The sequence below is a fragment of the Coregonus clupeaformis genome, chromosome 2 (assembly GCF_020615455.1).
Source record: "Coregonus clupeaformis isolate EN_2021a chromosome 2, ASM2061545v1, whole genome shotgun sequence".
NCBI classification, from domain to species: Eukaryota; Metazoa; Chordata; class Actinopteri; order Salmoniformes; family Salmonidae; genus Coregonus; species Coregonus clupeaformis.
Window position 1 is genome coordinate 20,172,476 of NC_059193.1, and position 17,089 is coordinate 20,189,564.

A 17,089-nucleotide genomic window follows, 5' to 3' on the forward strand; every position below is an offset into this window, starting at 1 on the left:
GAACAGGTAATAGTAGATACCTGGAGGGGAGAGAACACAGGTAGTTACTGGTAGAACAGGTAATAGTAGATACCTGGAGGGAGAGAACACAGGTAGTTACTGGTAGAACAGGTAATAGTAGATACCTGGAGGGGAGAGAACACAGGTAGTTACTGGTAGAACAGGTAATAGTAGATACCTGGAGGGGAGAGAACACAGGTAGTTACTGGTAGAACAGGTAATAGTAGATACCTGGAGGGGAGAGAACACAGGTAGTTACTGGTAGAACAGGTAATAGTAGATACCTGGAGGGGAGAGAACACAGGTAGTTACTGGTAGAACAGGTAATAGTAGATACCTGGAGGGGAGAGAACACAGGTAGTTACTGGTAGAACAGGTAATAGTAGATACCTGGACACCCCAACGTGCTGCATGTGATGACGGCACCCACCTGTCAATCAATGAGAGAAGATTTGAAATAGACTAGATGGTGAGGTATCCATTGATTACTTCATGGAGAAAACAATTATCATTCAATGGAATAAAATAGCATGTCACATGACCTGGATGTTAACCTTTATTTTAAGCCTTTTCCAGAAATGAGAATTCCACCAACAATGAAGGATGGAGCTGCATCATCTGACATGAAAAGACAAGGGGACAGTTTGTTGAAAAAGCTTTAAATTAAGGTTCAAATGCAGGTCATGTGACATAATTAACCAATCACAGGGCCCTATAAACCGTATGTAGTGTTAGGAAATGGCAGTTGAGAGTGTTTAGTTTAAATAGCATTAGAGTATGTAATCTCACTCCATACCACAAGATAGCAGTAGCTATAGTATCAAAGCTTCTCTGAGGCAATTTCCTATTTGGAGTTGTACAATGGAACAGGCGTGGCTAGCCCTTACTCTCGAAAAGAATCAGAAAGGCCGGAAGGTTTTTTCAGTGCACCAAAAATGGCTGCCACATGCGTGCTAAGAAAATCATCATCGTCATTCAGTTGCAACTTCCGCTCGGCCGATGACGGATGGGCTAGTTTGAGGGAGGTCGGCCAGGATTTCGGTCGGGCGATTGGGGACTATGTGGCGGACCAAATATTTTCCACTAGAAGACGAAGGCCAAGATGTCGACACAAGTCCAGAGGATAGAATAGACGCCGGAGGGAGCAATGAAGAGGTCGTTGTGGACTGTGAGGTCGAGGATAGAATAGACGCCGGAGGGAGCAATGAAGAGGTCTTGTGGACTGTGAGGTCGAGGATAGAATAGACGCCGGAGGGAGCAATGAAGAGGTCATTGTGGACTGTGAGGTCGAGGATAGAATAGACGCCGGAGGGAGCAATGAAGAGGTCATTGTGGACTGTGAGGTCGAGGATAGAATAGACGCCGGAGGGAGCAATGAAGAGGTCATTGTGGACTGTGAGGTCGAGGGATAGAATAGACGCCGGAGGGAGCAATGAAGAGGTCATTGTGGACTGTGAGGTCGAGGGATAGAATAGACGCCGGAGGGGCAATGAAGAGGTCATTGTGGACTGTGAGGTCGAGGATAGAATAGACGCCGGAGGGAGCAATGAAGAGGTCATTGTGGACTGTGAGGTCGAGGATAGAATAGACGCCGGAGGGGGCAATGAAGAGGTCATTGTGGACTGTGAGGTCGAGGATAGAATAGACGCCGGAGGGAGCAATGAAGAGGTCATTGTGGACTGTGAGGTCGAGGGATAGAATAGACGCTGGAGGGGGCAATGAAGAGGTCATTGTGGACTGTGAGGTCGAGGATAGAATAGACGCCGGAGGGAGCAATGAAGAGGTCATTGTGGACTGTGAGGTCGAGGATAGAATAGACGCCGGAGGGAGCAATGAAGAGGTCATTGTGGACTGTGAGGTCGAGGATAGAATAGACGCCGGAGGGGAGCAATGAAGAGGTCATTGTGGACTGTGAGGTCGAGGATAGAATAGACGCCGGAGGGAGCAATGAAGAGGTCATTGTGGACTGTGAGGTCGAGGATAGAATAGACGCGGAGGGAGGCAATGAAGAGGTCATTGTGGACTGTGAGGTCGAGGATAGAATAGACGCCGGAGGGGGCAATGAAGAGGTCATTGTGGACTGTGAGGTCGAGGATAGAATAGACGCCGGAGGGAGCAATGAAGAGGTCATTGTGGACTGTGAGGTCGAGGATAGAATAGACGCCGGAGGGGCAATGAAGAGGTCATTGTGGACTGTGAGGTCGAGGATAGAATAGACGCCGGAGGGAGCAATGAAGAGGTCATTGTGGACTGTGAGGTCGAGGATAGAATAGACGCCGGAGGGGGCAATGAAGAGGTCATTGTGGACTGTGAGGTCGAGGATAGAATAGACGCCGGAGGGAGCAATGAAGAGGTCATTGTGGACTGTGAGGTCGAGGATAGAATAGACGCCGGAGGGGGCAATGAAGAGGTCATTGTGGATTGTGAGGTCGAGGATAGAATAGACGCGGAGGGAGCAATGAAGAGGTCATTGTGGACTGTGAGGTCGAGGATAGAATAGACGCCGGAGGGGGCAATGAAGAGGTCATTGTGGACTGTGAGGTCGAGGATAGAATAGACGCCGGAGGGGAGCAATGAAGAGGTCATTGTGGACTGTGAGGTCGAGGATAGAATAGACGCTTCGGAGGGGAGCAATGAAGAGGTCATTGTGGACTGTGAGGTCGAGGATAGAATAGACGCCGGAGGGGGCAATGAAGAGGTCATTGTGGACTGTGAGGTCGAGGATCTTGAATCTTTGCCGTGAGGATATATAAGTTATCCTGTGCGAGCATATGAGCCGAGTAAGTTACGATGATTGTTTGTGTTTCTGTTGGGCAGAGGGAGAAGGCGCTCAGAGTTAAACAAATGGGGGAAAGAATTGTGAATTGTTTCGCTCTTAAGAAAAGGGCGTCATTGAAAGGAGTGATTACTGGGGTAGCAGTAAATGTAAAAGTGGACCAACTGAAGGAGAAGACTCCCGGTATTTGTGATGCTCGTTGTTTGGTGCGACGTAAACAGGGTGGCGTGAGTGGGGAAACAGAAGAGTCATTGTCTGTTCTTTTGAGTTTTGATGTTGAATCTTTGCCGTGAGGATATATCAGTTATCCTGTGACAGAGCATATGAGCCGAGTACGTTACGATGTTACAGGTGTTACAGGTGTCAAACTTATGGGCATGTGGCAGCAGTATGTAGGAGGGAGATTCCAAGATGTGAGAAGTGTGCAGAAGGTCATGAGACTAAGGAGTGTGAAGCAGTGGGGAAAGTAGTGGTGTGTGCTAATTGTAGGGGTGGCCATGGGGCTGGGGATCAGACATGTCCAAGCAGATTAAGGTTTCCAGGGTAAGAGTAGTGAAGAAGTTGTCATATGCTGAGGCAGTGAAGAAAGTAGAGGAAGATGGGTCAAGGGGGAGGAGTAGTGAGAGTAGGAGATCTGTACCCGTACAGAGGGATAGGCCAACAAGTTATATATGTTTCAGTAAGATTGGATTTTTAGCGTTTATAGCAATGGTTATCAACTGTACTGCAGGGATGGAACGCAAAACGAAGAAAATGTAGGATGTGGTGGATAGAGATATTTGGGTGTGCGAGACCTGACAGCAGAAGAGTTACAGGGAGTGTTAAGTGGTGATGTCCCATCATTTCAGGTTGAGGGCATGAGGTAGGAGTGAGTATATTTAAATAGTGGAGAAGGGTGGGGTTAATTATTAGTAGTAGGTTTGAAGTTTGAGTGTTTGAGTGTAGTGTTAAATGACGTAAATGTAAATGTAAATAGTGTTAGATGGTAGGATATATCTTTGCTTTGTTTTATTTTATTTTTCAAGGAAAGATAAGGGAGTTGTACTCCAGTCTAGTAGGTGGCGGTATTGCAACAAATTGGATGCCAACCGCCGTTAAACCTCATCAAAGAAGAAGAAGCCCTTACTCTCTCTTTGGTTCTGGACTTCCAAATGCCATTATGTGATATCTGGTGTCTTCCTGCACATACATACTGGACGGACTGATGTGACAACACAAGCTTGGCACACCTGTATTTGGGGAGTTTCTCCCAATCTTCTCTGCAGATCCTCTCAAGCTCTGTCAGGTTGGATGGGGAGCGTCGCTGCACAGCTATTTTCAGGTCTCTCCAGAGATGTTTGATCTGGTTCAAGTCCGGTCTCTGGCTGGGCCACTCAAGGACATTCAGAGACTTGTCCCGAAGCCACTCCTGCGTTGTCTTGGCTGTGTGCTTAGGGTTGTTGTCCTGTTGGAAGGTGAACCTTTGCACCAGTCTGGGGTCCTGAGCGCTCTGGAGCAGGTTTTCATCAAGGATCTCTCTGTACTTTACTCTGTTCATCTTTGCCTCAATCCTGACTAGTCTCCCAGTCCCTGCCGCTGAAAAATATCCCCACAGCATGATGCTGCCACCACCATGCTTCACCATGCCAGGTTTCCTCCAGACGTGATGCTTGGCATTCAGACCAAAGAGTTCAATCTTGGTTTCATCAGACCAGAGAATCTTGTTTCTCACGGTCTGTAAGTCTTTAGGTGCCTTTTGGCAAACTCCAAGCAGGCTGTCATGTGGCTTTTACTGAGGAGTGGCTTCCGTCTGGCCACTCTACCATAAAGGCCTGATTGGTGGAGTGCTGCAGAGATGGTTGTCCTTCTGGAAGGTTCTCCCATCTCCACAGAGGAACTCTGGAGCTCTGCCAGAGTGACAATCAGGTTCTTGGTCACCTCCCTGACCAAGGCCCTTCTCCCCCAATTGCTCAGTTTGGCCTGGTGGCCAGCTCTAGGAAAAGTCTTTGTGGTTCCAAACTTCTTCCATTTAAGAATGATGGAGGCCACTGTGTTCTTGAGGACCTTCAATAATGCAGAAATGTTTTGGTACCCTTCCCCAGATCTGTGCCTCGACACAATCCTGTCTCGGAGCTCTACGGACAATTCCTTCGACCTCATGGTTTGGTTTTTGCTCTGACATGCACTGTCAACTGCGGGACCTTATATAGACAGGTGTGTGCCTTTCCAAATCATGTCAAATCAATTTAATTTACCACAGGTGGATGATCAATGGAAACAGTATGCACCTGAGCTCCATTTCGAGTCTCATAGCTAAGGCTCGGAAATACTTATGTAAATAAGGTATTTCTGTTTTTATTTTTAATACATTTGCAAACATTTCTAAAAACTGTTTTTGCTTTCTCATTATGGGGTATTGTGTGTAGATTAATGAGGAAAATGTGTAATTGAATCCATTTTAGAATATGACAAAATGTGGAAAAAGTCAAGGGGTCTGAATACTTTCCGAATGCACATATTATTACACAGTATATATACACTACCGGTCAAAAGTTTCAGAACACCTACTCATTCAAGGGTTTTTCTTTATTTGTACTATTTTCTACATTGTATAATAATAGTGAAGACATCAAAACTGTGAAATAACACATGGAATCATGCAGAATTTGAGATTCTTCAAATAGCCACCCTTTGCCTTGATGACAGCTTGCACACTCTTGGCATTCTCTCAACCAGCTTCACCTGGAATGCTTTTCCAACAGTCTTGAAGGAGTTCCCACATATGCTGAGCACTTGTTGGCTGCTTTTCCTTCATTCTGCGGTCTGACTCATCCCAAACCATCTCATTTTGGTTGAGGTCGGGGGATTGTGGAAGCCAGGTCATCAGATGCAGCACTCCATCACTCTCCTTCTTGGTAAAATAGCCCTTACACACCCTGGAGGTGTGTTGGGTCATTGTCCTGTTGAAAAACAAATGATAGTCCCACTAAGCCCAAACCAGATTTGATGGCGTATCGCTGCAGAATTCTGTGGTAGCTATGCTGGTTAAGTGTGCCTTGAATTCTAAATAAATCACAGACAGTGTCACCAGCAAAGCACCCCCACACCATAACACCTCCTCCTCCATGATTTACGGTGGGAACCACACATGCGGAGATCATCCGTTCACCCACACCAGGTCTCACAAAGACATGGCGGTTGGAACCAAAAATCTACGATTTGGACTCCAGACCAAAGGACACATTTCCACTGGTCTAATGTCCATTGCTTGTGTTTCTTGGCCCTAGCAAGTCTCTTCTTATTATTGGTGTCCTTTAGTAGTGGTTTCTTTGCAGCAATTCAACCATTAAGGCCTGATTCACACAGTCTCCTCTGAACAGTTGATGTTGAGATGTGTCTGTTACTTGAACTCTGAAGCATTTATTTGGGCTACAATTTCTGAGGCTGGTAACTCCAATGAACTTATCCTCTGCAGCAGAGGTAACTCTGGGTCTTCCATTCCTGTGGCGGTTCTCATGAGAGCCAGTTTCATCATAGCGCTTGATGGTTTTTGCGACTGCACTTAAAGAAGCTTTCAAAGTTCTTGACATTTTCCATATTGACTGACCTTCATGTCTTAAAGTAATCTTAAAGACTATCATTTCACTTTGCTTATTTGAGCTGTTCTTGCCATAATATGGACTTGGTCTTTTACCAAATAGAGCTATATTCTGTATACCCCCCCTACCTTGATTGGCTGAAACGCATTAAGAAGGAAAGAAATTCCACAAATTAACTTTTAATAAGGCACACCTGTTAATTGAAATGCATTCCAGGTGACTACCTCATGAAGCTGGTTGAGAGAATGCCAATAGTTTTTTCAAAGCTGTCATCAAAGCAAAGGGTGGCTATTTGAAGATTCTCAAATATAAAATATATTTTGATTTGTTTAACACTTTTTTGTTTACTACATGATTCCATATGTGTTATTTCATAGTTTTGATGCCTTCACTATTATTCTACCATGTAGAAAACAGTCAAAATAAAGAAAGACCCTTGAATGTGTAGGTGTTCTAAAACTTTTGACCGATATAGAGTGTGTGTGTGTGTGTGTATTTATATGATCATGTATATATTCTATAGTTACCTGCAAGAGATCAGCTACAGCCAGGTTCATCATAAACACCACTCCTCTCTTGGTCTCCCTGACATATGCCTGGAACACCCAGAGAGCCAGGACATTACCCAGAAGGCCCGGGGCCAGGATGACGCTGTAGAACACCGCGTAGACATGATGTTGGTACCTCCGCAGGTCCTCAACGCTACTACCACAGCTCTGATTGGACAAGTTCATCTTAACCCCGCCCACCGCACTCAGCCACTGATCTGGACGTGTGTCAGTCACCTGGCTAGCCAATGGAGAGGCTCGTTCTGAGCAAAGGAGGCCTCAGTGTGGTCAGGCTTCTGAGTGCAGGTCTATTTATTTGTCAGGAGTGTTCAGGTCTGTGCGTCAAGTCTACCCAGGTATGTACAGACTGTTGTTCATGGCTGTAGGTATATAGGGACACACCACACCTCTTCTCTCAGTCCCAGTCTCAGTCTTAGGGCTCCTGAAAGACAGACAGTAAAGTAAAGGTAGTCAGTAGTTATGTATTTGTATTTATTATGGATCCCCATTAGTTCCTGCCAAGGCAGCAGCTACTCTTCCTGGGGTTTATTATGGATCCCCATTAGTTCCTGCCAAGGCAGCAGCTACTCTTCCTGGGGTTAATTATGGATCCCCATTAGTTCCTGCCAAGGCAGCAGCTACTCTTCCTGGGGTCCAGCAAAATTAAGGCAGTTATACAATTTAAAAACATTACAATACATTCACAGATTTCACAACACACTGTGTGCCCTCAGGCCCCTACTCCACCACTACCACATATCTACAACACAAAATCCATGTGTACGTGTGTGTATAGTGCTTATGTTATCGTGTGTGTGTATGCATGTGTCTGTGCCTATGTTTGTGTTGTTTGTGGCACCTGACCGCACGACTGAACAGTAGTCCAGGTGCGACAAAACTAGGGCCTGTAGGACCTGCCTTTTTGATAATGCTGTTAAGAAGGCAGAGCAGCACTTTATTATAGACAGACTTCTTCCCATCTTAGCTACTGTTGTATCAATATGTTTTGACCATGACAGTTTACAATCCAGGGTTACTACAAGCAGTTTAGTCACCTCAACTTGCTCAATTTCCACATTATTCATTACACTATTTAGTTGAGGTTCAGGGTTTAGTGAATGATTTGTCCCAAATATAATGCTTTTAGTTTTTGAAATAAATAGGACTAACTTATTCCTTGCCACCAGTGGCATGTCGTTAGTAAAGATTGAAAAAAGTAAGGGGCCTAGACAGCTGCCCTGGGGAATTCCTGATTCTACCTGGATTTTGTTGGATAGGCTTCCATAAAAGAACACCCTCTGTGTTCTGTTAGACAGGTAACTCTTTATCCACAATATACACTACCGATCAAAAGTTTTAGAACACCTACTCATTCAAGGGTTTTTCTTTATTTTTACTATTTTCTACATTGTAGAATAATAGTGAAGACATCACAACTATGAAATAACACATATGGAATCATGTATTAACCAACATTTTTTAAACAAATCAAAATATATTTGAGATTCTTCAAAGTAGCCACCCTTTGCCTTGATGACAGCTTTGCACTCTCTTGGCATTCTCTCAACCAGCTTCACCTGGAATTATTTTCCAACAGTCTTGAAGGAGTTCCCACATTTGCTGAGCACTTGTTGGCTGCTTTTCCTTGCATTTATATATAAACTCCAGTCGTACTTTATCAAAAGCCTTTTCAAAGTCTGCTATGAATAGCAGGCCTGGTTTCCCTGATTTTCCATAGTGTTCTATTGTTTCCAGTACTTGCCTTATATTATCTCCAATGTATCGTCCATGTAAAAAACCTGTCTGATTAGGATTAATAATATCCGACAATACCTTTTTAATTCTATGCACTATGCATTTTGCTAGAATTTTTGCATCACAACACTGGTGTAAGAGGCCTCCAATTTTTAAAATGTACTGGATCTTTATATTTACCACTTGGGTCCTGTTTCAGTAATAATGAAAATCAGACCTTCTTGTTGAGTGTCTGATAATCTACCATTTATATAGGAGTGGTTACAACATGCTAATAATGGTCCTCTGAGTATATCAAAAAAGTGTCCTGTTTCAGTAATAATAATAATAATAATATGCCATTTAGCAGATGCTTTTATCCAAAGCGACTTACAGTCATGTGTGCATACATTTTTATGTATGGGTGGTCCCGGGGATCGAACCCACTACCCTGGCGTTACAAGCGCCATGCTCTACCAATTGAGCTACAGAGGACCACTAATAATAATGAAATCAGACCTTCTTGTTGAGTGTCTTATAATCTACCATTTATATAGGAGTGGTTAAAACATGCTAATAACGGTCCTCTGAGTATGTCAAAAAAGTTTGGTATACCTCCACTGGTATGCCATCCAGCCCTGGAGGTTTCCCAGACTTAATGGCTTTAATTGCATCCAGAAGTTCCTCCTCTCTAATTTGGCCTTCACATGAGTCTTTCTGTACAGCTGTTAATTTTACATTATTAATTGAGAAGATATCCATACAATCCATACAATTAGCATTCTGTCCCCTATCAACACTTTTTAAACTTTTGGTGCCAAGAAAGACGACTAGATTGACTGCGTCCCCGCAATGTATATCTCAGGATATTTAAGCCTCCATATATCCACTAGTTCCAATATATCCATGACATTCGTGATTTCCTTAAGAGCATGAGGGTGATAGTTTGTAGTGTGATTTCCTTTACGGTCCATAGTGGTATTTAAAACCATATTATAATCTCCCACCATAATAATAGAGTATTGTATTGATTGCAGGGTTGATAATGTAATATATATATATTGTCAAAGAAGTGTGGATCATCATTATTTGGACTGTATAGGTTAATGAGCCGTATCTGTTTATGGTCCAACAACATTTAAAATCATCCATCTACCAGGTGGTGAAGGTAGGAAACAACATCTCCACTTCGCTGATCCTCACAAGGGTGTGTGCTCAGCCCCCTCCTGTACTCCCTGTTCACCCATGACTGCATAGCCATGCACGCCTCCAACTCAATTATCGAGTTTGCAGACGACACAACAGTAGTAGGCTTGATTACCAACAACGATGAGATCGCCTACAGGGAGGAGGTGAGGGCTCTGGGACTGTGGTGCCAGGAAAATAACCTCTCACTCAACGTCAACAAAGCGAAGGAGCTGATCGTGGACTTCAGGAGACAGCAGAGGGAGTACCCCCCTATCCACATCGACAGGACAGCAGTGGAGAAGGTGGAAAGTTTTAAGTTCCTCGGCGTACACATCACTGACAAACTGAAATGGTCCACCCACACAGTGTGGTGAAGAAGGCGCAACAGCATCTCTTCAACCTCAGGAGGCCGAAGAAATTTGGCATGTCACCTAAAACCCTCACAAACTTTTACAGATGCACAATTGAGAGCATCCTGTCGGGCTGTATCACCGCCTGATATGGCAACTGCACCGCCCACAACCGCAGGGCTCTCCAGAGGGTGGTGCGGTCTGCACAACACATTACCGGGGGCAAACTACCCGCCCTCCAGGACACCTACAGCACTCGATGTCACAGGAAGGCCAAAAAGATAATCAAGGACAACTACCACCCGAGCCACTGCCTGTTAACCACGCTATCATCCAGAAGGCGAGGACAGTACGGGTGCATCAAAACTGGGACCGAGAGACTGAAAAACAGCTTCTATCTCAAGGCCATCAGACTGTTAAACAGCCATCACTAGCACAGAGAGGCTGCTGCCTACATACAGACTTGAAAATCACTGGCCACTTTAATAAATGGAACACTAGTCACTTTAATAATGCCACTTTAATAATGTTTACATATCTTGCATTACCCATCTCATATGTATATACTGTATTCTATACTATCTATTGCATCTTAGCCTATGCCACTCTGATAATGATAATTACATTGCTCATCTATATATTTATATATTCTTATTCCATTCCTTTACTTAGATTTGTGTGTATTAGGTTTTTGGTGTAGAACTGTTAGATATTACTTGCTAGATATTGCTGCACTGTCGGAACTAGAAGCACAAGCATTTCGCTACACTCGCAATAACATCTGCTAACCACGTGTATGTGACCAATACATTTGATTTTATTTGATTTATGATCATTCGGTTACAGTTTCTCAGTAAAGTATTATGTTTATCCTTAACCACTGATTCCTTGTCTGGTCTCTTCTCTGTCCAACCTCACCATGCCACAGCAAGCTTCTGCCCACAACATGGACCCAGCAGAGATCACCCAGATCCACCATGCCACAGCAAGCTTCTGCCCACAACATGGACCCAGCAGAGATCACCCAGATCCACCATGCCACAGCAAGCTTCTGCCCACAACAAGGACCCAGCAGAGATCACCCAGATCCACCATGCCACAGCAAGCTTCTGCCCACAACATGGACCCAGCAGAGATCACCCAGATCCACCATGCCACAGCAAGCTTCTGCCCACAACATGGACCCAGCAGAGATCACCCAGATCCAGAAGGTTGTAACCCACCAAGGAGCACTGCTGGGGCGGCAGCAAGAACAACTCTTCCAGGCACTTACCGACTCCCTCCAACCACAGTCCAGAGAAGTTCCTCCGCTGTTTCGTCTCCACCCAGGCCAGCAACTGGAGCAAGTTTCTCGTCTGGATGGAGTCACAACACACTGCCAAACTTGTCCACTGGACTGTCGCAATTCGAATGTCAGCTGGGGTTTGCAACCGTTTTCCTTTTTCACTCACTTAACTCCACTCAAACACAAAAACACACACCCCACCTTCCATCACAATACATCCACACACACCCACATACTGTGTCTTCTATGTCCTCCGTTTGCTGAGTTTTACCTCTACCATGTTGATTGAGTACTTTTGTGTTTCAGTTCCTTATATTTGAAGAAGTACTATTTTGCTAATGATCCTTTCTTTTAAAGCTGTCTAATCAATTTATGAAATACTATAAATAGAAAGTCTAATACTAATTAATTTCCAACATTCCCTATCTAGGCATAGTGTAGTTATAGTCTAAAGAAATGTTGTATTTTATTGCTTTTATATATTTTATATATATCACAATCCCTACCATGGCTAGTATTGGGTGTTCCATTCCAATCCCTACCAGGGCTAGTATTGGGTGTTCCATTCCAATCCCTACCATGGCTAGTATTGGGTGTTCCATTCCAATCCCTACCAGGGCTAGTATTGGGTGTTCCATTCCAATCCCTACCATGGCTAGTATTGGGTGTTCCATTCCAATCCCTACCATGGCTAGTATTGGGTGTTCCATTCCAATCCCTACCATGGCTAGTATTGGGTGTTCCATTCCAATCCCTACCATGGCTAGTATTGGGTGTTCCATTCCAATCCCTACCATGGCTAGTATTGGGTGTTCCATTCCAATCCCTACCATGGCTAGTATTGGGTGTTCCATTCCAATCCCTACCATGGCTAGTATTGGGTGTTCCATTCCAATCCCTACCATGGCTAGTATTGGGTGTTCCATTCCAATCCCTACCATGGCTAGTGTTGGGTGTTCCATTCCAATCCCTACCATGGCTAGTATTGGGTGTTCCATTCCAATCCCTCCCATGGCTAGTATTGGGTGTTCCATTCCAATCCCTACCATAGCTAGTATTGGGTGTTCCATTCCAATCCCTACCATAGCTAGTATTGGGTGTTCCATTCCAATCCCTATCATGGCTAGTATTGGGTGTTCCATTCCAATCCCTACCATGGCTAGTATTGGGTGTTCCATTCCAATCCCTACCATGGCTAGTATTGGGTGTTCCATTCCAATCCCTACCATAGCTAGTATTGGGTGTTCCATTCCAATCCCTACCATGGCTAGTATTGGGTGTTCCATTCCAATCCCTACCATGGCTAGTATTGGGTGTTCCATTCCAATCCCTACCATGGCTAGTGTTGGGTGTTCCATTCCAATCCCTACCATGGCTAGTATTGGGTGTTCCATTCCAATCCCTACCATGGCTAGTATTGGGTGTTCCATTCCAATCCCTACCATGGCTAGTATTGGGTGTTCCATTCCAATCCCTACCATGGCTAGTATTGGGTGTTCCATTCCAATCCCTACCATGGCTAGTATTGGGTGTTCCATTATTCGACTTCTCTATTAGAACTTTCAGAATATGGGAACTTTGTAATATTTAGAATAGCCATGGAGTAGTCTTTGTGTCTCGGAACATTTGGTTATACAGTTTATTGACTACGAGAGCTACATATTTCCCTTTTAATCTATTCTCCTTGAAGATTGGGTACAGAACTTTGCGCTGTTCTGCAATCTTCCTCGGGAACTGATCATTCATGCCTATTTTCGTGCCAGCAAATCTTTTACCTAGGCTTTTAACCATTATTTTATCTTTAAAGAAAGCAAATTTTGCGCTCGTTTGGGCGTTCATATCTCTGTCCTCTTTGTCCGAAACGGTGTACACGTTTGAGTTGGATTTTGCTGACAGTCGCATGGGATCTGAAGCGCTGTAAAAAAGAATTCCCTCACTACACTCTCAGGAACTTCTCCTTCTTTCTCTTGGATACCAGTAAGTAGCAGATTTTCTCTCATAGATCTAGTCTGTTTGTTAAGTAAGGCTTCTCTCAGGAAGATGTTCTCCTTCTGAAGTTCCTTAACGTCCATTTCCGTCTTATTGTCCCTTTAGCGTGATTGTTTCCTTCTCCATTATGGCATCTTAATCGTCTCTCATCTCGAGGCTCCTTCATCTCCTCTATATCTTTACTGACTGATTCAAGCCCAGTTTGTTGTTTATCGACTTTAACAGATGGGCTGTGTACAGGTGCAGTGATCGGTAAGGTGCTCTGACAACTGATGCTTAAAGTTAGTGAGGGAGATAAGAGTCTCCAGCTTCAGAGATTTTTGCAATTCGTTCCAGTCATTGGCAGCAGAGAACTGGAAGGAATGGCGGCCAAAGGAGGTGTTGGGATGACCAGTGAGATATACCTGCTGGAGCGCAGACTACATGTGGGTGTTGCTATGGTGACCAATGAGCTAAGATAAGGCGGGGATTTGCCTAGAAGGGATTTATAGATGACCTGGAGCCAGTGGGTTTGGTGACGAATATGTAGTGAGGGCCAGCCAACAAGAGCGTACAGGTCACAATGGTGGGTAGTATATGGGGCTTTGGAGACAAAACGGATGGCACTGTGATAGACTACATCCAATTTACTGAGCAGAGTGTTGGAGGCTATTTTGTATATTACATTGCCAAAGTCAAGGATCGGCAGGATAGTCAGTTTTACGAGGGCATGTTTAGCAGCATGAGTGAAGGAGGCTTTGTTGCGAAATAGGAAGCCGATTCTAGATTTAATTTTGAATTGGAGATGGTTAATGTGAGTCTGGAAGGAGAGTTTACTGTCTAACCTGACACCTAGGTATTTGTAGTTGTCCACATACTCTAGGTCAGACCCGCCGAGAGTAGTGATTCTAGTCGGGCAGGCGGGTGCAAGCAGCGTTTGATTGAAGAGCTTGCATTTAGTTTTACTAGCGTTTAAGAGCAGTTGGAGGCCACGGAAGGAGTGTTGTATGGCATTGAAGCTCATTTGGAGGTTTGTTAACACAGTGTCCAATGAAGGGCCAGATGTATACAAAATGGTGTCGTCTGCGTAGAGGTGGATCTGAGAGTCACCAGCAGCAAGAGTAACATCATTGATAAACACAGAGAATAGAGTCGGCCCGGGAATTGAACCCTGTGGCACCCCCATAGAGACTGACAGAAGTCCAGACAACAGGCCCTCTGATTTGACACATTGAACTCTATCTGAGAAGTAGTTGGTGAACCAGGTGAGGCAGTCATTTGAGAAACCAGGGCTATTTAGTCTGCCATTAAGAATGTGGTGATTGACAGAGTCAAAAGCCTTGGCCAGGTCAATGAAGACAGCTGCACAGTACTGTCTTTTTTCGATAGGGTAGGGTAGCCAGGTGGAAAGCATGGCCAGCCGTAGCAAAATGCTTGTTGAAATTTTCGATTATCGTAGATTTATCGGTAGTGACAGTGTTTCCTAGCCTCAGTGCAGTGGGTAGCTGGGAGGAGGTGCTCTTATTCTCCATGGACTTTACAGTGTCCCAAAACCTTTTGGAGTTAGTGCTACAGGATGCAAATTTCTGTTTGAAAAAGTTAACCTTTGCTTTCCTAACTGATTGTGTATATTGGTTCCTGACTTCCCTGAAAAGTTGCATATCGCGAGGGCTGTTCGATGCTAATGCCGTATGCCACAGTATGTTTTTGTGCTGGTCAAGGGCAGTCAAGTCTGGGGTGAACCAGGGGCTATATCTGTTCTTAGTTCTGAATTTTTTGAATGGGGCATGCTTATTTAAGATGGAGAGGAAAGCATTTTTAAAGAACAACCAGGCATCCTCTACTGACGGAATGAGGTCAATATCCATCCAGGATACCCGGGCCAGGTCAATAAGAAAGGCCTGCTCGCTGAAGCGTTTTAGGGAGCGTTTGACAGTGATGAGGGGTGGTCGTTTGACCGCGGACCCATTACGGACGCAGGCAATGAGGCAGTGATCGCTGAGATCCTGGTTGAAGACAGCGGAGGTGAATTTAGAGGGTAAATTAGTCAGGATGATATCTATGAGGGTGCCCATGTTTACGGATTTAGGGTTGTACCTAATAGGTTCCTTGATAATTTGTGTGAGATTGAGGGCATCTAGTTTAGATTGTAGAATGGCCGGGGTGTTAAGCATATCCCAGTTTAGGTCACCAAGCAGTACGAACTCTGAGGATAGATGGGGGGCAATCAATTCACATATGGTGTCCAGGGCACAGCTGGGGGCTGAGGGGGGTCTGTAGCAAGCGGCAACAGTGAGAGACTTATTTCTGGAAAGGTGCATTTTTAGAAGTAGAAGTTCAAACTGTTTGGGCACAGACCTGGATAGTATGATAGAGCTCTGCAGGCTACCTCTACCGTAGATTGTAACTCCACCCCCTTTGGCAGTTCTATCTAGACTGAAAATGTTGTAGCTGGGGATGGACATTTCAGAATCTTTGGTGGCCTTCCTAAGCCAGGATTCAGACACTGCTAGAACATCAGGGTTGGCTGGGTGTGCTAACGCAGTGAATAACTCAAACTTAGGGAGGAGGCTTCTGATGTTAACATGCAAGAAACCAAGGCTTTTGCGATTACAGAAGTCAACAAATGATAGCGCCTGGGGAGTAGGAGTGATACTGGGGGCTACAGGGCCTGGGTTAGCCTCTACATCTCCAGAGGAACAGAGGAGGAGTAGAATAAGGATACTGCTAAAGGCTTTAAGAACTGGTCTTCTAGTGCGTTGGGTACAGAGAAAAAAAGGGGCAGATTTCCGGGCGTTGTAGAATAGATTCAGGGCATTATGTACAGACAAGGATATGGAAGGATATGAGTACAGTGGAGGTAAACCGAAGCGTTGGGTAAAGATGAAAGAGATAGCATCACTGGAGGGACCGATTGAGCCGGTCTCCGCGTGTGTGGGGGGTGGGACAAAGGAGCTCTCTGAGGCAGGTTGAGCGGGACTGGGGGCTCTACAGTGAAAAAGTACAGTTATAATGTACATTTTCTGTAGCATTATGACAACTCATCGACACAATGGTAGGGATTAAATGAGCTGGGCTTGGGTCATTGATAAGTCATTGTCTCAATGAAGCCTTATAATGATGTGAAAGGATCCAGGAGCCCAAATTATTTGGGTGGATCCCATCCTCCTTATAATACTAGCTTTGTTTCCAGAAAGTATCAAAATTGTCAATAAATGTTACACCCACAGAGCTGCAATAGTCTCGTAGCCAGTTATGGAGGGCTAAAAGTCTGCTGAACCGTTCAATGCCATGATTTAGGGAGGGCAGAGGGCCAGATATTATGGGGCGTTTGTTGGTGTCAAGTAGGGACCCAATCAGTTCTTTAAAATCCATCTTCAGCTGTTCTGAGCTGCCCTTCATAATGTAATTGAATCCCACATTAACTATAATAGACTACATTTCCTAATGCTGGTTTAAAATGTTTGGGAGCAGCTTATTGATGTCCTGTATGCGTGCTCCTGGATAGCACAACGTTTTTACTCCAGGGACTGAGACATTTCTCACCAGTGAACTGCCCAATACAACGGCTGGAGAAGGTAATTGAGAAATCCGCCCATTCCCACCCCTCACCCAATTCGATGAGCCTTTCATGGGCCCACGAGAAGCAGGATAGCGTACGC

The 17,089-nt window shown here is 44.7% G+C and overlaps 1 protein-coding gene across 1 annotated transcript in view; it reads right to left on the reverse strand.

The window, feature by feature from the left end:
* The window catches only part of LOC121531635 (probable G-protein coupled receptor 174), an 84,708-nt gene that overhangs the window by 12,574 nt on the left and 55,045 nt on the right, over nt 1-17,089 (reverse strand). The window contains exon 2 of the mRNA XM_045226906.1: nt 6,882-7,344. Coding sequence (XP_045082841.1) covers nt 6,882-7,088 — 207 coding nt within the window. The 5' untranslated portion in view covers nt 7,089-7,344. The remainder of the gene's footprint in view (nt 1-6,881; nt 7,345-17,089) is intronic.